At 37.6% G+C, this 26,220-nt stretch overlaps 2 protein-coding genes across 4 annotated transcripts in view; one reads left to right on the top strand and one right to left on the bottom strand.

Annotated features, from left to right (window-relative positions):
* The window catches only part of LOC106872989 (nuclear pore complex protein Nup107), a 36,192-nt gene extending 27,078 nt beyond the window's left edge, over nt 1–9,114 (bottom strand). Inside the window, exons 1-5 of one of the 3 annotated variants that reach the window (XM_014920178.3) lie at nt 9,061–9,114; nt 7,521–7,695; nt 5,137–5,213; nt 2,834–2,923; nt 516–592 (exon numbers count right to left, since the gene is read on the bottom strand). In XM_014920178.3, the coding sequence (XP_014775664.1) occupies nt 516–592; nt 2,834–2,923; nt 5,137–5,213; nt 7,521–7,570 (294 nt within the window). In that variant the 5' untranslated portion in view covers nt 7,571–7,695; nt 9,061–9,114. Of the gene's footprint in view, nt 1–515; nt 593–2,833; nt 2,924–5,136; nt 5,214–7,520; nt 7,696–8,455; nt 8,903–9,060 lie in introns of those variants that run through there. The other 2 variants (XM_014920179.3, XM_089339705.1) reach the window with 2 other exon arrangements.
* Nucleotides 9,115–9,331: 217 nt separating this feature from the next.
* LOC106872987 (protein BCCIP homolog) lies at nt 9,332–22,319 on the top strand. Its single transcript, XM_089339707.1, has 7 exons — nt 9,332–10,037; nt 11,845–11,919; nt 13,118–13,198; nt 13,996–14,088; nt 15,555–15,742; nt 17,152–17,314; nt 22,130–22,319. The coding sequence occupies exons 1-7, from the start codon at nt 9,915–9,917 to the stop codon at nt 22,292–22,294; spliced, it is 888 nt and encodes a 295-aa protein (XP_089195833.1). The 5' UTR covers nt 9,332–9,914; the 3' UTR covers nt 22,295–22,319.
* Nucleotides 22,320–26,220: the final 3,901 nt, after the last annotated feature.

Here is a 26,220-nt window from a genome sequence, read left to right as displayed (position 1 = left end):
CTGCTGCCACATAAAAAGCACCCAGTACACTCTATGTAGTGGTTGACATTAGGAAGGGCATCCAACCATAGAAACCATGCCAAAACAGACAGTGGAACCTGGTGCAGATCCTGGCCTTACCAGCTCTGGTCAAGCTGTCCAACCCATTCCAGCATGGAAAACAGACGTTAAATAATGATGATAATGATTTCTTCCTGAGGCAAACGTTAAAGTTGTACTCTGAGTAAGGCCTAAGGAACCCTGGGCATTACAGGAATGAGTAGAACAAAAGCTATCAAGAACAATTTAGGGGTTCCTGAGAAAGCACCTCAATGGTTCTGGTTGAAAAGAGATGATTATTGGGGTCAGTAGAATGTTACTTTGATACAGGCCTAGGCTTGATCAACCTAGGTCAGATTGCCTTGACAAGGGGGAATGTTGTAAGGGGCGAAACAACCACTGAGCCCTGGATACAATGCTGATGATGGGTCCAAGTATTGCACCTGCAGATCTGTAGATGTATGTTGAACACTTACCTTGTTTGTTGTTTTCCTCAAACTTGAGACAGGAAAGGGTGATGCCACACTGGTCGTAGAGAAACTCTTGAGGTTGACTAAATAAATATAATCACATCATTTTATAACCATCAGTATCTTTGGAATAACATAGGTTTGGTTAAATTTATGCAGAATTATAGAAAATATCAAAATGTTTACACAGAGATGTTATAATGATGACAAGTAAAGAAATTAGTGTGGCTGTGTGGTTAAAGAACTTGCTTCCAAACCATGTGGTCTTAGGTTCAGTCCCACTGAGCAGCACTTTGGGCAATTGTCTTGTACTATAACCCCGGACTGATCAAAGCTTTGTGAGTGGGTTTGATAAATGGAAACTGAAAGAAGCCTGTCATATATATGTAATTGTGCATGACCATGTCTTGGCTGCACACAGTGGTTGTATCACCATCATACAAGCAAGGTTGCACATTTTCAGTTGAGCTGAAGGGAAATAAAACTGATAGAAACATGTGAGAATTGGCAATAGGAGGGACATCTTGCCAGAGAAAATCTTCCTCAATAAATTCTACCTGAACCTTGCAGACATGGAAAAGTGGATGCTATATATGAGAAAGAGAGAGGAGAGAGAGAGGGAAAGAGGGGAGAGGGGGAAGATAGATAGAGAGAGAGAGAGAGAGAGGTGGGGGAGGGCGAGTAGGTTTGTGTCTCCTTGTCTCAACATCATGTGATTGTTTTAAATGTATTTCATTCATTTCTGATTTTCTGCGTAAACATGTCTGGCCATGGGGAAAATATTACCTCCTCTGGAAACAGATAAAGGTTGGTGACAGGAAGGGCATCCAGCCCATAAAAAAAAACAAAAACTCTGCCTCAATAATTCCTCTCTAATCCATGCAAGCATGGAAAAGCGTACATTAAAAATGATAATGATGAACGCGACTCATAGAAGAGTGCAATGGGAACCAAGCAATCCTCACATTCCCTAAATGGTTTTGTTGCAGCTTCAGCTTTTGCGAGGCACTGAAAACTTGAAACCATCGCTTATCAACTATGATATAAAATAAAATGGAATAAGTATTAAAATCTTAACCACTGACACTTTATTTCACTCAGTTGAAGAAATTAGTTGCAACATCACTGGCGCCAAGCTGTATCGGCCTTTGTCTTTCCCTTAGATAATATCAGAAGTGTGGAGAGGGGACGCTGGTACGAATGGGTGACTGCCGGTCTTCCATTAACAACCTTGTTCATACTTGTGCCCCAGAGGGGAACTTTCTAGGTGCAATCCCACGGTCATTCATGACTGAAGGGGATCATCATCATTTAACATCTGTTTTCCCTGCTGGATGGGTTTGACGGTTTGAGGTCTGGAGAGCCAGCGGCTGCACCAGGCTCCAATCTGATCAGGCAATGTTTCTACAACTGGATGCCCTTCCTAACGCCAACCACTCCAAGAGTGTAGTGGGTGCTTTTTATGTGTCACCGGCACAGGAGCCAGTCAGGGGGTACAGGCATCAGCCATGTTTGGATGGTGCTTTTTACATGCCACTGGCATGGGAGCCAATCAGACGGACCTGGCATTGACCACGTTTGGATGGTCTTTCTACTAGCCACTGTGATGGGGGACCCGCCAGGGGTTACTGGCACTAGCCACGTTGAGATGGTGCTCTTTACATGCTACCAAAACGGGAGCCAGTCAGGTCTTTATCTAAAGCAGTGGTTCTCAACTATTCCTTCCCTATGAGCCCCTTTATTTACTATTCTATTCTGGTGGACGCCTAAAGCTATTTAATGTGTAGAAAACTAGTTTTATAAACGCTTCTTTCAAAATTCCTAATTTTGTTTTCCACACAATAACTTGTTGAACTGTGTGAAATGTTAGAGGAAGAAAACCAAGCTCTTTCTTGCAATATATACATCATCATCATCATCATTGTTTAATGTCTGCTCTCCATGCTAGTATGGGTTGGACGATTTGATTGAGGACTGGCAAGCCATGACGCTGCACCAGGCTCCAATCTGATCTGGCAGAATTTCTACAGCTGGATGTCCTTCCTAACGCCGACCACTCCGAGAGTGTAGTGGGTGCTTTTACGTGCTACCGGCACGAGGGCCAGTCACACGGTATTGGCAACGGCTCCATGGACCCTTAAAATACTGCTGTGGACCCCTAATTTACTATTTTCCTTGCGTGGACCCCCAAAATCTTACACAGACACCCAGGGTTCATATGGACCCTGGTTGAGAATTACTGATGTAAAAGAATACATAAAAAATTAATTTAGGAATTAACGATTTTTAAACTGAGAAAACAACAAAGAAAATTGGATATTTACATTGAGAGGTACTTGGACTTCGGAATGACTGAAATGAGGAGTCTTGAGCTCCAATAGGAAGACCCATGGCATCATCTAACATCTGAATAGCTGAGATCAATTATTAAGGAGAATATATAACGGGACACTGAAACCCCTAATAATACTGATATAATAAGACAGCAAAAACATAATAAATACAATATAACTGAAAAAAGACAAAATATAGCAATAAACCCAATAATAATAATTGCTCATGTAAAAATAAAAAAATATGTCCTTTACAAGGAAATTGCAAAAGATTAAATATAATATATAAATGCATAGTAACAATAAATAATAACTCACATAAAATGGTATACATAAGAATCTCTATTAATTTTAAAGAAAGATACCTGGCACATATACATTCATTTAAACCAAATATAAATAATAATACAACCTCACTAGCTACATATATACAAAAACTTAATAAAAATAAAATTAATTATAAACTAGACTGGTCAATAATGAATTCTGCTACACCATACACACATAAATCAAAATATTGCTGTTTATGCACAATAGAATCGCTGAATATATTATTATATAAACTAGATAACTTAATAAATAATAGATTAGATGCGATAACATCATGCAAACATAGATATTATAAAACCTTCAAATATTATAATAAATCCAAAAATAAGGTAAAATAAAAAAACACGTTTGTATTCTTAAGAACATATCTATATAAAAAGCGTACATACATATATTTATATATACATATATATAGGGGTAAATATTAGATATATATGCATGTTAAACGTAGAGATTTAGTGGGGGAATTCTAATGATAGCAATTTACAATTAATTAATTAAAAATGAACGCTGAGAGTTTGAACTCGGATTCCAATATATTACTTCAGAAAAAAAAAAAAAAAGTGAAATCGAATTTGAAATGGAATCTTCTAACAAAAACTATTTATTTGCAATTTTTTGAAATCTAACTAAATTTAAATTTCAATGTTAAATACTTGCAGTGGATGAACTTTCAAAATTGAATCGGATTTACAAGATTACCAACACGTATAATAGCAGGATGAAATTCGCTGAGATCTTCTATACTTTTAAAAAATATACCAATTCTTATATAAATAAATGTTTAACACTCGAAACTTCAACAAAGGAAGAAACGAACAAATTTTACACACTTCAGAAGGACTAACGTGACAAGGACAGTATACATTATTATTTTTAATTTTTAATATTTCTAATACTTTAATATTATATGGGTATATAAAGGGTTCTTAATGCTTCTCTGAAGAACGGAATTACTAATAATAAGATGATCTTTAGATCACTTTGTGACTGTAGTAATAAACGATCGTAAGATATTTTATTCTTTAAACTTTAGGTTTCTTTATATTTCATATTTTAGAATTTATAATATTCATGATTATTTACACATAAATTTTTATACGCATATATATTTAAACATATATATATATCTATTTTTAGATTTTTATATGTATTCATATTTATATTCCGTATATTTATGTTTTAAATTTTTAAATTTATTATGTTACCATGTTATGTTGGATGTATATCTTTCAAAATATTAAATATTGATTTCCTGAATATATTATTGATGAGTTCTACGAATGTATTAATGATATAAAATACATATATATATATATTCTGCAATGGACTGGCGTCCCGTCCAGCTAGGGGGAACACATACGCTATAGAAACCAGGAAACTGGGCCCATGAGCCTGGCTAGGCTTGAAAAGGGCGCAGAAGAAGAATATATATATTGGGTTGGTGCATAATTATTGTGGCCTTTTTTTCAACAGATTTTATTTAACAAAAACATCTTTAAATGACGGTCCAACTGTCTGCCAGGCAAATGGGAAGCAGTAATTGAAGTAGATGGTGAATATGCTCTGGAATAATTTAAAGTTGTTTTTGTTGAATAAAATTTGTTGAAAAAAAACCGCAATAATTATGCACCAACCCAATATATATATATATATATATATGCACACATGCATACACACATATACACAAAGCTTAAATAAAAGATGGACTGGTCATAGTGAGAATACCTTTGATCACAGGTTTGTTCAATCAAGGATGACTTGGTCTAAACAACAGCACCGACAACTAAATTCAATAATTCCATAACAGTATGGCTAATGAAGAACAATATGTCTCACTCATAAGCTTAACAAAAATAGCTTCAACAAAATTAGAACTCACGAATATATGGTTAGTGAATCAGCAACTAAATGTCATAATCACTAAACAAAGGCGTTTTATTTCTTTAATGCAGAAAGGATACATTTCTGGAGATTGACTCCAGATATTGGTTTTCTTAATAAAGACGATCTTTTGGGTGTCATGTTTTGAGAACTAAAACTGGAATAGATAAAGAAAAACAAAATTATATATTATAATTAAATAACTGGGATTAATTGCTCAGATATGCTATTTAATTGATAAAAAAAGAGTTAATGGTTATATTTGTAATGTATTGAAGTGCAGGCATGGTTGTGTGGTGAAGGAGTTCATTTGATAACCACACAATTTTAGGTTCAATCCCACTGTGATTCCATTGTGTAGCATCTTGGCTAAGTGCCTTCAACTTAGACTCAAGTCAACCTCAGCCTTGTAAATCAAACTGGGTAGAAACCTGTTAGCTGGTCTATGAAAAAAATACAAAAGAAAAAAGAAGGCCAGTTTCTTGGACTTTCCAGCAAATATATTTCCCTTAGTCCATTGTAGCAATCCATACTTTTGCCAGCTGTGTGTACTGGAGCAACGTGAAATGAAGTGTTTTGTTCGAGACAGAATGCATCACCTCATCCAGGAATTGAAACCACAATCTTATGACTATGAATGCAACACCTTAACCACTAAGCCATGTGTCTCCACAGCTGTTCTATACCACTGCTGCCACCACCAAACTCCTGGGCAACTTAACTAGGGTAAGCATTCAAACCCTAGTTCTGAGGGTACTGAGATCTTTCTCTGATCCTCTATCAGTCTAATCCTGTGAAATGTATTATGACCACTGTTCTTTTATCTTTAACCCTTTAGCATTCACATTACTCTGTCAAAGGTAATTGCTTATATATTCACATTGTTTTGAATTAATCATGCATTATCTTGTGGTTTTTTTAGATTTCAACAATGTGATTGTACATTTTTACAATGACATTGAAGGGTAGGTGTGATAGGCTGAATCAGGCTAGTTTCATCATAAAACAGAATATTTGGGGTAGATATGGCTGGTTTAAATGCAAAAGTTAAACCATGAAAAAAAAAATTCAGGAAAAAACTTAAGCTCTCTCACTTAATATTTTTATCATTGTTTTACGATCATAGTTTTAACATCTACTTTTTCATGCTTGCATGGATCAGATGAGAGTCAGTTTGGCTGGAATGTTTTTTTTTATGGCTGGATGCTCTTCTTGATGCCAACCTCCATCTCTTTCCAAATGAGATCATAATATCCTAGTTTATTAACCAATAAACAGTTCAGACATGCTGATGCAGAGAACTGGAAATAAACAACACCAGCTGAATGGGCCTGTATGGACTTGTCAAGAAGCACACAAGATTGTAGTTATTTGTTTTAGAAAAATGCCATCCAGGAGTTGAATAAAATTCACATCACATTTGTAGAGAGTATTTTTTCTATTAAGAGCACTGATCTGTCATCAAAGACCAGTTCCATTGAGTATTTGTGTTACATCTCTGATGGTAACACATGTTCTTTCCATTCTACATATTCCTTTAAATATAATTAGGCATCGGTAAATCTGGAAAACTTGCCTCAGTGAATTCCATCCAACCTATGTAAACATGGGAAAGTGGACATGAAAACTAACCCTAGCATTTGGAAGTCAAGCTTCATATTATCGACACTAGAAAGGGTGAAAAGCAGAATTGCCTTGAGTGGGGTTTTGTACTCACAATACAAGGGGCCACTAATAAATGCTGTGAAGCATTTGGTCCAGCACTCTTATGATTCTACCAATCAACTGGCCCTTGATGGTGCCCATTGTTCTCAAGTTTAACAATAGATTAAGCAAGTATATATATATATATATACACGCTTGAGAAGACCTGGCAAGCCAAGAGAAATCGTAGCCATGGCCGATGCCAGTGTTGCATAACTGACCTGTTTAAATGTACCCTTCAATCCTCAGGCAATATGTTGTGCCTGAGAAGACCTGTTTAGTCAAGCGAAATTGTAGTCAAGGCCGATGCCAGTGCCACTGGCATGTAAAAGGCACCATTTGAGCATGACCAATGCCAGTGCCGCCTGACTGGCATCCGAGTTGGTGACATGTAAAAAGCATTCATTGCACTCTTGGAGTCGTTGTCATTAGGAAGGGCATCCAGCTGTAGAAACCTTGCCAGATCAGACTGGAGCCTCGTGCAGCCTCCCAGCTTGCCAGTCCTCAGTTAAACCGTCCAACCCATGCCAGCATGGAAAGCGGACGTTAAATGACGATGATGATGATATACATATTATATACATAATTTTTTGTGCGGTTTACACATTAAAAGCACCCAGCACACACTGTAAAGCATATCAGATATACATTCCTATCATCAACTGCCAAACGGATATATTTCATATAGAGATATATATGAAATACAGTCAAACTTCTATGGAATTGTGTGTGTGACAAGTATGAAAAAGATATATCTTACCCTGACATTGCAAACCTTGAAAGGTCGCATAAAGAATCCTCATCAGACATATTTCTTAATTAGTTGATGGTGTTAGCAGAGGAATAGCCTGCTGTAGCAGAGAATAAAGAAAATATTCAATATATCACTTCAGGAAACATTAACCATCATTTATAATAGAGTTGGCGAAGTGATTCTGAAATAACAATATAAAGAACATAAATAGTAATCAGAAAAAATCAATAAAAACGTGATTATCAACAACTAGAAGTGTGGAGTTGAGAGTGAAATCTCTACCTGAAACTAATAGTTTTAAATGTTTACGTTTCATAAATTTAGAAGTTGATAATTAACTGTAGAAACCTTTGTCATAAAAATGAATCCCTAGATTATTGAATATGGGTTTAATCCCCTATTAAACGTAATAAAATTTCAAATTGAACTAGACTTTCCTTTCTATTACAGGCACAAGGCCTGAAATGCTAAGGGAAGTTAGAAGCTAATCACACCGACTTCAGTGTTGAAGTGATGCTTATTTTGTCGAATCGGAAAGGATGGGAGGCGAAGTCGACCACGATTATACTTGAACGCAGAACGTAAAGAGAAGAAATTTCGCTTAGCATTTTGTCCGGAGTGCTAACGATTCTGCCAGCTCGCCGTTTTACATTAGGGAAATAACTTCAAATATATGAAACGGTTCTGAACAGAAAGATGACAGATTGATATTTTGAGCAGGAGACAAATGGACAATGTTCCGGCTTTTTCTCAAAGACATTAACGAACTATATAGTAGGTCTGTACAATTCCAGATTGATGACATAGAACATGGTTACACAAACTTTTTGGAAACACGGTTTTATTCAAGAAAAATTTCCCACGGACGGTGGGATCACGAGCATAACAAAACACAATAAAGTGCATAATATATAATAAAAAATATATTACTTATACAATACCTATGTTCATATACATACAACAAGCCTTCCCGGGTTCATCAATTGTAGAGTTGTCAAGGAAGTGGCTTGTTTTATGTACATGAACATATTTATAGCTACATAATACAATGCTCAACGAAATAGAAGATTTAAAGATTTATTCTTTCTCTGCGGCCAGCTACTAAATGATGCGCGGCCGGGTGGTTGGGGGACACTTGGTACAGAAGACAATAAACCCAAACACATCTTTTGGCATGGGAATTTGAATGTCCGTAAATTCAAAAATAGTCAAATATTGAAAAATAAGAAAGGGATTCTCGTATCTTTAGTTAGTTTTACTGAAGCAAATGAAGGTGTGTATTTCTGAAGAATACGATCCCGTGTTTATTGTAGGATTCAAATTGTCATTTTATTTCCCGCTGCATTGGATACATTCAAGTGAATCGCATCTATTTACCAAAGAAAAAGAAACTCGCACATGTTGGAGAAAGAATAATAACAGTAACAACGAACGTAAACGCAAGGAGAAATAACAGAGATTTTTTTTTCTTTTAAATAATTTCTAGACATAAAACAGTAAAAATAGTTTAAACGAAATAAAAAGCTGCAGGAAATACAAATCTTACCTAATTAAAACGTTAAACAGAAGAACTTGGCGCTGAATGAAACGGTGTGGAACTGGCAGGCGGACTTCTACACATTTGAATTAAAATATTCCAATAAGTCATAACACTATCTGAGAATTCAATTTATCAGTATAATAAGCATAAAAAAAAACTTTTTATTTTTTCCCCACAAGTTAAATTAATATTTTATTCTGGTTTGAAAAGCATTTGCATTGCAGAAAGTATTTTAAAAGGGTATAACGTTTCCCTATACACCGTTAAATTAAAAATTAGAAAGGTTTGTGCAAAAGCGAAACGAATACATACATTTTATTTTTAAACGTCAAATTACACTAACATTTAATTTGCTATTTCGTTTCTACAGCCTTGGACAGTATTGTAATGGGAAACAACGTTCATACTTCCATCGCGGGTATTAACAGTATAGTTTGAAGTGGTTTTAACCAAGAATTGAAACTGACTCTTTTTTTATTCTTACTTGGAGCTTGTCACTCTCAGGAACTCACCACGAATAATGTTTATGTAATTTTCTTTATTTCTTACATTAGCATAAGACTAGAAAATTTGTGGTGATAATTACGATGAAGGTTTCATCTCAAAATATGATAGATACTCTGCTAGGTAGACATTTGGCATAATTGTCCCACGAAGTACCATAACTCATGGAAAAAGAAAAGGGCTCGGAGGCTGGAGTTGAATATGTAAGAAAGAAAATATAGAAATTCTTGTGAAAAAACGATGAGTTAATAAAAAAGAACTTTAAAATTTCTAGAATTTCGTTTCGTTGTCGAAGCCATGAAAAAATTTACATTCACTCCTCGCATTTTGCCTTCCTTTCTTATGCCGAACCCAGCATGGCGACACCATCGAAAAAACGTGACGTTGAAGAAATGGATGTTCAATCAGATGAAGATGATGACGACTTGGATGATTATTCCTCAAGTGAAGAGGAAGATGAAGACGGTATCGCAGATGAGGTATAAACAGCTATAATATCTTTTGTTTGGGACAATTTTACTATCATTTATGACATTTCTTAAAACTGAATTTTAAAAATATATTTGTATATTTCTGCGTTTCTTTTATAAATTACTGCAATAGAAGTGATTTTTCTATTAATGAGTAGGAATTAACATTCTTATGGTCTTCAGCTAAGATCGCATCGCCATATACGGCAACACCGTGAAATCACAGCTGTTCCTTGTTAGTGTGTATATATATATGTGTATACATAAAACAGTTATATAACTTAAGTTTCGTATCTACAGCCTCATTTTCGTTCGATTTCTTTCCACCAACTAAAGTGATTGTCGTTATACGTTAATCCAATATATAGCTGGTATTGATGCCATATGTTATACGAATTACGATATAGATAATCTTGACAAGTAATACTAAACGTGCGTTCGGTACCCGGTTTGCTCGACATGCTAGAAATAGCAGCCGAATCTCAATTACACCTTACTGTCCTAAAATTGGAGGTACACATGCTGTGACACTTATTCCTTTTCCTCCTCCCTCATCATTATTATGCCGGATAATCTAATCCTAATTACACTGTTTAAAGAAAAAAGTCAGCTTAACATTGAGTGGTGAAAACAATTATCAGATGAGCAAAAGGGATCTGAAAGTTTCATTATTTAAACCATTTCGGTAAATATGGGAGACAACCTTTGATATAATCTTTTATCATTTAACGTCCATGTTCTATGCTGGCATGGGTTGGGCGTTTTGACTGGCTCCGATGTGTTCAAAGACTACGTCGTCCTCCAGTGTCTACTTTGACATGATTTCTACGGCTAGGTGCCCTTCCTAACGCGAACCACTTTACAGCGTGTACCGGGTGCTTTTTTTCGCGGCACCATTGCTTGCGAGCTCGCCATGCAACTCGCAAGACTATAAAACACAAGGTGGGTAGCGGCTCTATACTAGGATGCGAGTATGGCACATGTTACTAAGCCTAGCTGTACTAACGAACCCTTTGCCTGCGACTGACCCTGGTTCTATGAAACAAACTTCTCGTTTTAAAGTGACCTGAACTAAAACTTTCATCAAAATTCCATATCAATTTGTTCTAAACACCGGTTCTTATAATGGCAATGTTATTTTACTAAATTTTTCATTATTCTCAAAATTAATTGAAATAAAGGCAATGTATTCCAACAGGAATATGGTAACAACAGAATCAGCCCTTTTGATACCAACCTCTCCTGAGACTGCTCTTACTTCTGATGCAAACTTTCTGCTTTAAAGTAATTTAAATTAAAGACATTCCATAAAATAAAAAGATCCTGTTAATTTGTGTTCCAAACACCAGCTTAATAATGACAAAGCTATTTTACCAAATTCTTCATTATTTTCAAAATAAATTGACACAAATGAGTATTTCAACAGGAATGTGATAACAAAAATGTTTAAATGATCTAAATTAAAACCTTCCATCAAAATTTCCTGTTAATTTATGTTCCAAACACCAGATTAATAACGACAAAAGTTAATTTACGAAATTCTTCATTATTTCCAAAATGAATTGAAACAGAATCAGTGTAGTTCAAAAGAAATATAGTAAGAATAAGGTTAAAGTGATCTAAATTAAAAGAAAGTTCCGTGTTAATTTATGTTCCAAATATCAACTTAAAAATGAAAAAGTTATTCTACTAAATTCTTCATTATTTTCAAAATTAATTGGAAGAAAGGCAGAGTATATTTCAACAGAAATATGGTAACAAAAGGATTAAAGTGATCTCATTGTTAAATACTGTTCTAACATTTGTCTCATTTCAGGATGTCCAAGTAGATTTTGAAGCAGTGCCACCCACTGATGCCGATGCTAATGGTATCCGTACTCTACTCTCACAGGTAAATCCCATTCTGTATTGTATTAGTATCTCACTCTCACATAAACAATCATCATCATCATTTAACGTCCGCTTTCCATGCTAGCATGGGTTGGACGATTTGACTGAGGACTGGTGGAACCCGAAGGCTACACCAGGCTCCAATCTGATTTGTCAGAGTTTCTACAGCTGGATGCCCTTCCTAATGCCACCCACTCCGAGAGTGTAGTGGGTGTTTTACGTGCCACCAGCACAAGGGCCAGTCAGGCGGTACTGGCGACGGCCACGCTCGAAATGGTGTATTTTATGTGCCACCTGCACAGGAGCCAGTCCATTTATCAGCATTTTAGATTTCAATAAGAAAACTGGAACTTATAAGATAAAAATAATCTTAGATCACCATATATCTTTCACCCTCCTCATCTACCATGCCTGCCCCTCTTTCTCACCCAGTTTTGCTACCTACCCAACATCATCTCTCTTTTGTTTTTCTCCTGTCTGCTGTTTCATCATTACTATTCTGCTGGTCAGTACTGTCAGTCATCTCCTACTCTCCCCTCGATCACTCCCACCTTTTCTTTGGCAATGTGAGTAGTCACGAAGCTCTTCTACAACAAGAAACCTGTTCTGCTTTGGCTCTTTCTCTCAAACTTTTATCTATCTTTTGCTCTTCATCTCCTAACATAAAGTTATCCCCACTCCCCAGGGTTCAATCTCTAGTAGATTGCATGATGGTGTCACTCGTGCTGATGGCACATGAAAGTGCACCCAGTACAGGCTGTAAAGTGGTTGTCTTAAAGAAAGGCATCCAGCTGTAGAAGCCATGCCTAAGTAGACATTGGTGCTCTTCATCATCATCATTTAACATTCATTTTCCATGCTGGCTTGGGTTGGATGGTTTGACCAGGGTTGGTAAGCTGAGGGGCTGCACCAAACTCCAGTCTGATTTGACATGGTTTCTATGGCTGGATGCCCTTCCTAATGCCAAAAAACAGAAGCAGTGTATTTCAAGAGAAACATGGTAACAAAAAGGGTTAAAAATGTTTAAAAATCAATGAGAAATGTCTTTTATATCTTTAATGTTAATTATTTCATACCTATCTTTTTGAGAAAAGTATCCACTATTTCATGAAATATGGGGTTACGGAGATTTCAGTTGAAAGTATTACATTGATAGGATTATTGTGTTTAAATAATAAAATATTTGTTTTCTTTTGCAGCTGTTCCTGAAAGCAAATATCAACCTTGGTCAGTTAGCCGATACCATCATATCACAGAATTACATTGGATGTGTCCTCAAGGTATTAAACACTTTTGTCACAAACTTTTATGTGTGGCTGGATGGTTTTTTTTCTTTTTTATTTAGCAGCAGTTTAACCCTTTCATTACCGTATTTATTTTGAGATGCTCTGTGTTTCTTTCAATTAATTTTAAATGTAACAAAGAATTTAGTAAAATAACTTAGTTACCATTAAGCTACTGTTAGGAACATAAATTATGACTAAGGTTTGGTGAAAGATTTTAATTAAGAAATTTTGAAAACAAGACATTTGTACTACAGAGCCAGAGGTGGTTTCAGCCGGGTTGGTATCAAAAGGGTTAGGAATTGTTTCTCTATTATATATTTTAACCCTTTTGTTACCATATTGCTGTTGAGATGCTCTGTGTTTCTTTCAATTAATTTTAAATATATCAAAGAATTTAGTAAAATAACTTAGTTATGATTCAGTTAGTGTTAGGAACATAAATTGTGACAAAGGTTTGGTAGAAGATTTTAATTCAAAATTTATGAAAACAGGACATTTGTACTACAGAGCCAGAAGTGGTTTCTATCAGAAGGTTCATACTCATTGTCATCTGAGCTCGACATCTGTATAAAACATTTGTATATAAAACAAAAAAAAAACCAGATAAAAATCAAGAAATGCTGAGAATTGACATATAAACTCATCTGTGGCTGTTTTTGAAATTATATGTTTTGGATGAGATTGCTCGTCACACTCTGAAAAAGAGAAATTGGGTGAAGACAAGTTAATTTGTCTTTGCCAGGTAAGGGGTTAATCTCTTCATAATTTTTTTGTTTTTTCATGTTTTTTAGCAATGTGAAGTTGAAGAAGATGAAAGTGATGACGGCATTGATGAAGATCCAATTTTTGGTGTGATGACGGCTATTAATCTCTCAGATAGAAAGGTAAATGACTAATAGTTTACTCCCGTCTGAAATAGGTCGATCACCATGACAAAAAGAAAAGTGTGATTTTATAATATAATTCTGTATTTCTCTTATCCACCCCTTCCCCTCAACCCCTCAACATCGTTAGGAATGAGAAACCAGGTTCGAAATTTCCCCAAGACACCTGACGAAAGCTGGAGGGTATATCAACCGAAACGTTGTGTTAACAACAAACAAGATGAGGACAAATATCCGTCAAATGTAAATAATGTAAATAATTCCTCATCTCTTAAATATAGAACTGTATTACACATTCATTTGTTCATACATTCATACACATACATACATACACGCATAATATATACATACGTACATGCATGCAGAGATGCAGGAAAAGCTGTAAAATGTATCAACCGATGCAGACTTTGTGGAGTTCACACTGAAGATATCACCCACATCATAAGCAGTTGTCCAAAAATGTCATCATGGTATTATCTACTGATGAGACATGATGTAGCTAAGACTTTCTATAATGAAATTCGTCGGAAGGATAATCCCGAGGACAAAGAAATAAGAACCCACAATATGGTAGAAGCCATCGCCACTCATAATAAAAAGGAATACTGTTGGAATGTTCCAGTGAAGAACTCAATAAAATGTACGCACAACAGACCTGATATAATGATTTGGGATAGAGAAGAGAAACTGCACAGTTGTGGAAATTTTCCTGCCCAGTGGATGTTAACATACAGCTGAAGATCAGTGAAAAAGAGAATATCTACGCTGAACTATTGAAAAATCTGCAGTTACACTATCCAGATTACAAGTTTATACCTGTAATTATTGGGGCACTGGAATATGTAACACACTGCCTCAATAACAATCTTGAGAAATTAGGCTTCTCAAAACCAGAAAAGAGAAAGCTAATTCGAAGACTACAGATCCAATCTATTATTGGAACTGTAAAAACTTGTAAAACTTTCCAGAAGTTTATCATTTAAATATATATGAGCATGTCTAGATATGCAACTATATGCATGAGAATACATACATAAAACATACAAATCTGCACATGCATACACACACACACACACACACCCTGTTGTTGATGTTGAAATTCCAATGAAGGAGCCTTGGATCTAGGTTAGAAACCAGTTCTTTCTCTGTTGGCAAGAAATCTTGAAATAAACTGAACAATTACATACACACATATGTACACACGCACATACATACACACACTTACCTACATACATACAATAAACTTCTTTTAGTTTTCCTCTACCAAATCCACTCCCACAATTTTGGTTAGCCTGCTGAAGATGTCATGTAGTGGGATTGAACCTGATACCATGTGGTTGGAAAGCAAACTTCTTAATCGCACAGCCATGTATAAAAGCAGTCTCATTAATTGTGTATTTCCATGCAACGAATATATAAAACTAGTCTTTGCAATAATATATTTTGCTTCTATTGTTTCTTTGTAGAATCTCGAATCTGTAAAACAGTTGAAAGCTATGCTTCTTATGCAGTGCGAAAAGTGGGCTGCAGACAAACTGCCTGTATTTAATCAAATTTTATTGGACACATGTGAGAAGCAAATTGGATTCCTAATTAGTGAAAGATTCATTAACATGCCCTCTTCTGTAGCAGTACCACTGTACGAATCATTAAGGTGAGGCTGACTTTTCATTTATTGTCATTTCATTAATAAAGTTAGATTTATAATTTTTAATTAATCTGATTGACAAACTACATCAACAATCTTCCAGCATTCATGGTTCTATCACCATGATAGATTATCCATTTTGCCTGAATAAAATAGGTCATGTAGTAGTAGTAGTAATCCTTTCTAGGCTGAGATTTGGGGTAGGGGATAAATCGATTACATTGACCCCAGTGTTGAACTGGTACTTATTTTATCAACCCTGAAAGGAAAGGCAAAGTTGACCTCGGTGGAATTTGAACTCAGAACATAAGGATGGATGAAATGCCACTAAGCATTTTGTATGGCATGCTAACGATTTTGCCATCTCAGTGATAATAATAATAATAATTCAGAGTAAACTCCTTCAAGACTGCTGCCATGTTACCTATAACTTTGTCACTGCTAAACCTCCAAGACACACCTTTGATAATTCATTAGAAACATGCAATAGAATTGGAAGTATTCTTCCAATTCTTCAACTTCAATAATATGAAGGTGTAAATGATTAAAAGATTCAGACTGCAGCCCTTTCTGAATGGCATGCCTGACAAATAAATTACCTCAAAGTTTTTATTATAAATAGTTCAAATCAGTAATAACAGCTACTAAATCTGTAATCATCATCATCATCATCATCATTGTTTAATGTCTGTTTTCCATGTTGGCATGGGTTGGACAGTTTGACAGAAGCTGGCCAGTCAGGGAGTTGTCCAGACCCCAATTGTCTGTTGTGGCATGGTTTCTACAGCTGGATGCTCTTCCTAATGCCAGCCTCTTTACAGAGTGTGTTGGGTGCTGTTTATGTGGTACCGGCACCCATGAGCCTGCTTAGCTGGAGAGGAATGCAGGGGACAAGCCTGTATGCAAGGACAACCAATGCTTTTACTTAGCTTGGTGTATTTTCTCAAGCACAGCAAACCGCCAGATATCTCGGTCCCCTGTCATCCCCTCTATGAGTCCCAACGTCTGTAGATCCTTTCTCTTGAATTTTTTTTTTTTTTTGGTAGTAGTTACCAAATCCTTCCAAAGTGTTATTTAAAAGAAAAATCAATTAAAATGCAGGCAGAGTGTTTCATCAGAGATACAACCACAAAGAAAGCTAACCTTTTAGCTTTCATATTTCTCTGTCCAATGTAATGCTTATCTGTTCACATTGATTTGAACTAGTCATGCTTTACCTTGTAGCTTTGAGATTTCAAATGATGTGAGTGTTTATTTTTAGAATGATATTGTAGGGTAAGTGTGAAAGGCTGGATCTGGCCAGTCAGATGATAAAACACGTAGAATATTTTGGCTGGATATGGCCAGTTTAAATGCTGAAGGGTTAAACAGACAAAACCAAAAAATTTTATTGTAAAATTTCTTTTATTTTTCAGCAAAGATCTCCAGAGTGAAAAGGTCAACAAGATGAATTACAAGTTTGACCAATTCATTTTAATAAGCAAAACTTGTCGTCCACGAATTGAAGGTTCCAAAGAGAGACCAGTTGATGAGAATGAAATAACTTTCCTTAACCTTGAAGAACAAGTTTTATTAGAGGTTTGTAGTGATTGTTTCTCCCTTTTTTTCTTCTTTTTTAGTTTTGACTTTTCACCAATTCCAGTTTGTTGGAAGAATAATACACTAACATTCAGGATTTATTTCCCTTTGTGACTTCACACTGAGTGAGGACATTGTATCACCACCACCACCATCATCATCATCACCATCATCATCATCAGCAGCATCATTATCATCGTCATCGTCATTGTCATCTTTATTATTTTACTTCTGATTTCCATGCTGGTGTGGGTTTGATGAATCAGCATTGTCCAAGTTACCACCTAGGAGTTACTGCCAGGGAACTCTGCCTCTTTTGTCTGCTTTCATATGGCAAAAATAGTCATTAAAAATGTATGAATGAACAAATTATGTTTTGTAATTTCATCATCATCATCAACATTTAACATCTGTTTTCCATGCTGGCATGGGTTGGACGACTTGACAAGAACTAGCAAGGCCAGGGTCCACACCAGGCTCCATTGTCTGTCCTGACATGGTTTCTATAGCTGGATGCCCTTCCTAATACCAAACACTCCACAGAGTGTACTGGGTGCTTTTTACATTGCACCAGCATCAGTAGCAGTGGGGTCACTAAGTACCTGCAAGTCAGGACCCCTCAGCTGAGTGGATTATTGGATTGAGGGATAAGGAGCTAAAAGAGAAGCAACAAGAGCAGGTGTCTTACTGAAAAGGTGAATACATGGCTTGCCCACCTGGAGAGAGAGAGAGAGAGAATAAGAGAGGTGTGAGGTCCAGGTACAAGGTGAACATATGAGAGACAGAATAGGATAGAGGAGCAGAAAAGATGGATGGATTGGTAAATGCACTCAGTGTAAATGATGTGATTGATGATTAGAGATGGGGAATAAGTTGGATGCAGAGGGTATCAGTTCAACAGAAGGGAAGTGAAGGAATGACTGTGAAATTTAATTGTGCGGTTAAAGGGTTAGAATGTCTGCTAGGTGATAAAGAATAAGGACTACTTGCCAAATGAGGTAAACATGAAATTTGAGCATCATCATCATCGTTTAACGTCCGCTTTCCATGCTAGCATGGGTTGGACGACTTGACTGAGGACTGGTGAAACCAGATGGCTACACCAGGCTCCAATCTGATTTGGCAAAGTTTCTACAGCTGGATGCCCTTCCTTGTGCCAACTACTCCGAGAACATATTTATAAATGTTTTGATGTGTTTATTTTGCATGGTTTGTGACTCTGTACTGAGTCTGTATAAACAGACAAGGAACTGAGACACATCACATCTCTTGAAGGGAAAAAATATTTGGTTTGCTTTAATTTGCATCTTAAAACTCTGAACCTTCAGAATAAAAATGTTGGGAGTTTTTTTTTTTTTTTTTTGATAGAAAACATGGCAATTAATGAATAATAGCTTGCTCTGACAAGTAATGTTCTGAATTTTCATAATTAAGGCAGTCTAACAATGACTTGCTCTAATAAACAAGTAATAATTTGCTCTAATTAATTAGTAATATCTTGCTCTAATTAATAAGTCATAACTTGTCTGACAAGTTAGTGTCATTACATAAAATTTTTTTTTTTAACACTTCAATTTGTTAACGGAAGATGTATTTCAGAAGAGAAAAGCTGGTTTTGATCCATGCAAGCATCGAAAAGAAGATGAAATGATGATGGTGATGGTGGTCGTGATGATGATGTATAGTATTTGTATACATAGCACACCACATACAGCTGATAAAATGTGTCTTTCTGTTCATCTCTCACGTAATTCTGTTCCAAATATAATCCAAGTTATGTATAATTCAGCATGGCTGAGTGGTTAAGAAGTTTGCTTTGCAATCACAAGGTCCCATGTTCAATCCTACTGCATGGCCATCTTGAGCAAGTACCTCTTACCAAAACCTTTGGTTGATCCAAGGTTTTGTATGTGAAATTAGGTTGATCAAAACTGTGTAGCAAGCTCACCAAATGAATTATTGCTGTAACTTTAATTCTCGCCTTTGTCTAACTGTGTCCTGAGCAGTGGAACAATGGAACGGTAAGAACATTGGTTCTGATGTTTTGTTTCTGAGTTCATATCCCAGCATGGCCTACATGGGTTGGATGGTTTGACATGGAGCTGGCTTGCATGAAGCTGTCCAGGGTCCAGCTGTCTATTGAGGCTTGGTTTCTACGGCTGAATGCCCTTCCTAATGCCAACCACTTTACAGAATGTGCTGGGTGCCGTTTATGTGTCACCATCATGGGTGCATTAACACAGCACTGGCACGGGTGCCTTTTAAGTGGCACTGGCACCTGATAGGACAAGCCTGTATGTGTGGAGGACAGTGATTCTACTTAGCTTGATGCTTCTTATCAAGTACAGCCAATCGCCACATCTCCCAGTCCCTTGTCATTTCCTCAGTGAGGCCCAGCGTCCAAAGATCCTTTCTCATCACTTTGTCCCACGTCTTCCTGGGTCTACCCCTTCCGCAGGTTCCCTCCACCGTTTGATGCCAACCCACCCATGACCACCACTACTTCTGTGATGCAATCTTCCTTTTTTTAAAGTGATCTAAATTAAAACCTTCCATGAAAATTTCACATTTATGTTCCAAATGCCAACTTAATAATTACAAATTTATTTTACTGAATTCTTCATTGCTTTCAAAATGAATCGAAACAAAAGTAGTGGTTCAGGTCCAGTCCTACTGCATAGCACCGTGGGCAAAGTCTTCTGCTATAGCCTCGGGCCAACCAAAGCCTTGTGAGTGGATTTGGTAGACAGAAATTGAAAGAGGCCCATTGAATGAATATGTATGTATGTATGTATGCATGCATGCATACATACATACATCCCTGTAACATTAGCAGTTCAGCCAAAGTGACTGATAGAATAAGTACCAGGCATTGAAAGAAAATAAGTCCTGGGGTTGATTAGTTCAATTAAAAATTTCTCAAGGTGGTGCCCCAGCATGGCCACAGTCTGTTAACTGAAACAAGTGGAAAAAAGGAAAGAAAAAAGGTTACTTCGAGGAATAGTTTCTTAGGTGCTGAAAGGACAGCTGGTACAGGGCTAATTAGTCGTTTTGGGATTAGTGCTAATTATTCATTTAGCTAATCTTAATTATAAAGGCAATTGGCTCACAATCATGAGATAGTGAGTTCGATTCCTGGACCAGGTTGTGTGTTGTGTTCTTGGGCAACACTTTATTTCCCGTTGCTCCAGTTCACTCAGCTGTAGAAAGGAGTTGTGACATCACTGGTGCCAAGCTGTATCGGCCTTTGCCTTTCCCTTGGACAATACTGGTGGCGTGGAGAAGGGAGGCTGGTATGCATGGGTGACTTCTGGTCTTCCATAAACAACCTTGCCTGGATTTGTGCCTTGGAGGGAAACTTTCTAGGTGCAATCCCATGGTCAGTCATGACTGAAGTGGGTCTTTACCCTTAAATTATGAAGGGATTATAAATATCAAATGCAAGGGGGTTTTATAGGGAAAGTAGAGCAAAATGAAAGGTAATTTTTAGTCTTTAAAAGATTTAGAATGGAAATTCTAAAATTATGTAAGTTAAAATGGAAATATGTGGCCTAGTGGTTAGGGGTGTTGGATTCATGATCGCAAGATTGTGGTTTCAATTCGTGGATTGGGCACCATGTGTTCTTGAGCAAAACACTTCATTTCACGTTGCTCCAGTTCATTCAGCTGGCAAAAATGAGTAATCCTGTGAAGGGCCGGCGTCCCATCCAGGTGGGGAATATATACCCCATGGAATCTGGTAAAACTGGTCCCTATGAGTCAGCATGACTCGGGAAGGAACTTTACCTGTTATTTTTTTTTTTTATGTAAGATAGCAAAAAATAATTCCGGAGTACGTCTGGTTTCTCAGGAGTTATCTTATCTTCTGAAGTTACTTCCCTTGGCACAGGAAGTTTATGTCACTGCTGAATACAAGCAGTGTGCCAAACATTAGCTTGTTTGTTTTACATGCATATGTATGTATCGCCTGGCTTTCACTCAAGCGGTCTAGGTTCGATTCCTAGCATAGGAATGGACATTTTCTTTTCGTAGAAGCAAGCATGATTTTGTGGTAAGAAGTTTGCTTCTCAACCACATTGTTCTGAGTTCAGTCCCACTGCGTAGCACCTTAGACAAGTGTCTTTTACATTAGCCTCAGACCGACCAAAATCATGTGAGTGGATTTGGTAGGCGGAAAGTGGAAGAAGCCCATCGTATATATATATATATATGTGTGTGTGTCTGTGTTTGTCCCTCCAACATCGCTTGCCAACCGATGCTGGCGTGTTTACGTTCCCATAATTTAGTGGTTCGGCAAAAGAGACCAATAGAATAAATACTAGGCTTACTAAGAATGAGTCTTGGGGTTGATTTGCTCGACTAAAGGTGGTGCTCCAGCATGGCTGCAGTCAAATGACTGAAACAAATAAAAGAATATATATGTGTGTGTGTGTGTACATATATATATATATATATATACATATATATATACATATCATCATCATCATCATCATCATCGTTTAACGTCCGCTTGCCATGCTAGCATGGGTTGGACGATTTGACTGAGGACTGGTGAAACCGGGCAGAGTTTCTACAGCTGGATGCCCTTCCTAACGCCAACCACTCCGAGAGTGTAGTGGGTGCTTTTACGTACCACTGGCACGAAGGCCAGTCAGGCGATACTGGCAGAGGTCAAAATCTGGCTGGTTTGAAAATAAAATAGGTAGAATATTAGGACCGGATATGGCTGGTTTAAATGCCAAAGGATTAAATAAACTGAATTTAACCTGATTTAGCATTTCACTTTTATTTATTTTCGTTTTCTTTTTTTTACAGAATGCCAGCCATCACTTCACATATTCTGTGGCTAAAGAACGAGATACACTTGTAGATGGGAAGTGGACGGAAGAAGATTACGAGTCTTTGAGAACAGTTTTTCTGTTTGATGCTAACAAGACGACACAGATCATTGATCACATGAAAGAGTTTCTAGGGAAATAAATGTTTTTAAAAAAAATATTCTTCACTTTTTCGTCCTTTGATCTTTTGTTATGTGAAGAAAAGCATGTGTTATTTTGAGAGCCATTGAGGGGTTTATGTGAAGAAGAGTATGTGGATTGCTTTAGGGGGCAGAAAGGGAGTCATGTAAAGAACTGTGTATACCATATATGGTAGCATGAGAGAAGTGTGGGCATGTTAGATACATCCCAATTTTAGTATTGCAGATACAAATGCTTCATTTCATTAAAGTGCATTAAAGCACAGGTGTGGCTGTCTGGTAAGAAGCTGGCTTCCGTTTCCGGTTGCCACTTGTCCTACTGCAGCCGAGCTGCGTGGACGTGAGTCTTTCGACTCCGTCCGAGAAGGAAAAAACAAAAAGAAAATTCGAAAATTCGCACTGAAGGTCGTTACCACGCTGGTGGCGAATTAAGAAGCTCAGCTGCAAGGTAAGACTTTGTGTTCTGGTTCCAGTGAGGGCTTGTTTGTTGTATTAATTTTTTTACGAGCAAGGAGTCCCTACTGGATGGTATACATTGGTCTGCCTGCAGTTGAGCAATTGGTTCACTTTTTCTTGTGAATAATTGTTTTCATTGTGAGAAATATTGTTTTGGGGGCGTATCCCACCACAAAAGAAAAAAAAGTTGAATTTTTATTCGCTTTATGAAAGCAATTTATTCAGAGAGAATTGTGCCAGTTGCTGTGTTCCAGGTTCAATTGCAGGCCAGGAGTACTTAGTGGCCGAAAATTGTTTTTTTTTCTTCTGTGAACTGCTTTACGTCAGTTGAAACACTGAATTTTGTTGCAGTACGAACAGGCCTGGATTGTTTTTTCTTTTTTAAGTTGTGTGTTTTTTTTTTGTTTTTTTTTTTGGTGAACTTGTATTTAACATTTCTTTTGCACATTGACATGGAAAAAAAAAATGAAGCCACTGTCTTGGATTGGGAGGCTGTCTCACCCAAACAGTGGATTGCAGAGACAGAGAAACGGACAGTGATCTTGCGGACCTATTCCAGGTCACGCAACGCCATTGCCCTCTTCAATAGGGAAAAAATAATGAAAGAGCCAAAAATTATTATATTACAAGGGGGGTCAAGTACGCAATGGTGTGGTTGCTATTTGACTCCCCTGAAGAGGCTGACATAGCGGCCAGCCAGCCCCTGCAAGGGGAGGAAATTTTGTTCCTCCCCACTTACTGCGGGAAAGGAATCACTAGAGCCTGGGTATGGGGACTGCCCCCTGGTACCAAGGGCTCCTGAATGTCAGCATGGAGCCTGCTGTTGACTGGGAAGGGGTTAAAGCTAATTTGACCCTATGGACCCCAGTGGCAGTAGGAGACATGCTGTTTCCAGACTTCTTGAAAATGGCAGGGGCCAGGTACCCTATGATGCTTGAGGGACGCTCCCCCAGGTGTCATCGGTGCCTGGAATCTGGACATATAAGAAAAAACTGCCCTAAGAGCCGTGAAATGGCCCCGGTGCATGATAAAGAAAGTGCGCCCGTCGCCCCCTCCCCCCTTGGAGGGGGAGATGGTGAAAGTCGTGGAGGCGGAAGCCTCCACGAATAGGAAAAAAAAGATAAGCAACAGCAGTTACTCACCAGTTAAAGAGCAGTCTGCGAGTGAAGAGAAGGGCCCTCTGGGTGTGCCGGTGGAGACACAACCCCACCACAGATGATAAAAGGAAGAAAAGGAAAAAGAAAAGAAACGGGAGACGGACGGCGGTCGCCATTGTGCCGCCGGTCGAACCCGAGGCCCCTCCGGTGGGTAGTGAGCCACCGGAGCGGGAGGCTCTGCCAGTGGAAATTGTGCCACTGGCAGAGCAAGCCGCGGTCCCTCCCGCTGACGAGGAAGCAGAGATTATCCTCTGTTACCTCAAGGACGGGCCCGTTCAACTTTATTTAGACAATTGTTTGGATCGTCAACGGTACGACTCGACCGCTATAGACGATCCAAATTGGCCTCCGCAGGTGTGTGCGGAGGTCTTATATGTCAGGGAAGGAAAAAATGTTGAAAGGATATGTGACAGGAAGGACTTCATCATCATAAAGCCGGGTCAGCCATTGCGGGTTGTCCTGCAGGCAGCAGGAATCTTGCTTGGGGGCCCGGATGTGGAGGACCATAGGACTTTAATTTGATTTTGTTGATAATTTTTATTGAACAAGGTTTTCGAGGGGTTGTCGGTCGGCGGGCGCCGGTGCCTCTCCCATTTTTTACTCATCTTTTTGTATTCATTTCATTCATTAATGTCCGTGTCCAGTCTGCAGCTTCTTTGTTTGTTTGTCGTTGTTTGTCCCCTCTATGTAATGCCTTTATGGCAAAATTTATGAAATAAAGAAGCTGGCTTCCCGACCACAAGATTTTGGGTTCAGTTCCACTACAGGATATCTTGGGCAAATGCTTTCTACTGTAGCCCTATGCTGACCAAAGCCTTGTGAATGGATTTAGTTGAGAGAAAGTGAAACACGTCTATCATGTGTGCATGCATGCACGCATGTACGTATGTATGTATGTATGTGTGTATGTATCTAAGGATGTTTGTGTGCATCTGTGTGCAAGTATATATATATATATATATATATATATATATATATATATATATATATATACAGGGGTTGGACAGAATAATGGATGCACCTTAAAATTTCAAACAAATTTATTTTAATATGGGTAGGACCGCCTTTGGCAGTTATTACAGCTTGTTCCACAACCATAGGATGAATTTGATCAGATAAAATGCTTAAATAGTCTTGACTATTAATTCTGCCATGGAGGGAAACCAATGGGCCAGCAGATTTCCAAGATGCAGTCCCCCCACTTCCATCAGTTCATCACAGATCCTCCTCGATGTTTAACTGTTAGAAGAAGACAGTCTGGGTCAAATACTTCTTTTGGCTGTCCACACACGTATACTCGGCCGGTGGTCGGAATTGGGTAAAGGATGACTCGTCCGAGAAAATAACATTCTTCACTGCTCTAGGAACCAATTCTGTAGGTTTTTACTCCACTCTAAACGTTTTGCAATGTTTGTTTTTGAAAGTAGTGGTTTTCTGATTGCAGCCCTCCCGTGAAATCTGGCTTTGTGCACCTCCCGGCAAAGGCAAATCAAAAAAAAAAATAAAACTGGAAAAACAACAAAAAAGTCAAAAGGATATACACAACTAATGTATTAGATTGACGCTCAGAGAAAGTTTAAGACGGAAAAACAGACGGGGTGTGATGTTTCAAGCATGGTTCTTTGTCAAAAAGAGAAAAAATTCAAGGAGAAAGAAAATAGTCTGAGAAAAGAACGTGTGTCGTTACATGGCTGAAAAATGACTGATCGGTAGTGGAAAGAGTTAAAGAAATTGGTCTTTGGAGGCAGGAGAGTGAGAAAATGACCAACACACGCGCACACAATGAGTGTGAGATGGAAAAATCTATCAACTTGCATTACTAAGTCAAAACTAATGCTGTCTCTAGAGATTATTGTTTTACTGAAGCAATGAACTGACTAGCCTGTTATCTAAGCCACCTATTCTGAAGATATGAAATAAAAAGTGTAAAAGTGTGAGTGGAAAAACGTATACTTGTCGGCATTTTTGTTGAATAGGCAGCTGACAGATGGTCAGTCAGCCTGTTGAAATTAGCAAGCAAAACTCTCGTAAATTATACCCTGTCGTTTTACATAGAGGTTCTATGTAGTCCAATATATACAACCATGAGATTATAAGAATGTGAGGTATCCGTCTGTCATGCAGACCATGGAAGTAGCTTGTAAATGAAGAACAACTTCAGAAATGATTTTAATATCCAGTCCGTGATCTGGAGATATTAAGTCTTCGTACAACCCATATTCGAACTATCGTTATATGAACAAAGACAGATGTATGTATATATGTCGATGAATGCATGCTTGTATGTGTATATTTGTAGTTCAATATCCATAGTT

Source organism: Octopus bimaculoides, chromosome 22 (assembly GCF_046866305.1).
Source record: "Octopus bimaculoides isolate indiv1 chromosome 22, ASM4686630v1, whole genome shotgun sequence".
Classification (NCBI taxonomy): domain Eukaryota; kingdom Metazoa; phylum Mollusca; class Cephalopoda; order Octopoda; family Octopodidae; genus Octopus; species Octopus bimaculoides.
Note: the sequence above shows the minus strand (reverse complement) of the source record. Positions and strands in the feature narration are given on the sequence as shown.

Coding starts and splice junctions, on each gene's coding strand:
- LOC106872987 (XM_089339707.1), top strand. CDS start 9,915: ATGGCGACACCATCGAAAAAACGTGACGTTGAAGAAATGGATGTTCAA. Junction 10,038..11,844: donor AAGACGGTATCGCAGATGAG/GTATAAACAGCT, acceptor GTCTCATTTCAG/GATGTCCAAGTAGATTTTGA. Junction 17,315..22,129: donor AAGAACAAGTTTTATTAGAG/GTTTGTAGTGAT, acceptor TTTTTTTTACAG/AATGCCAGCCATCACTTCAC.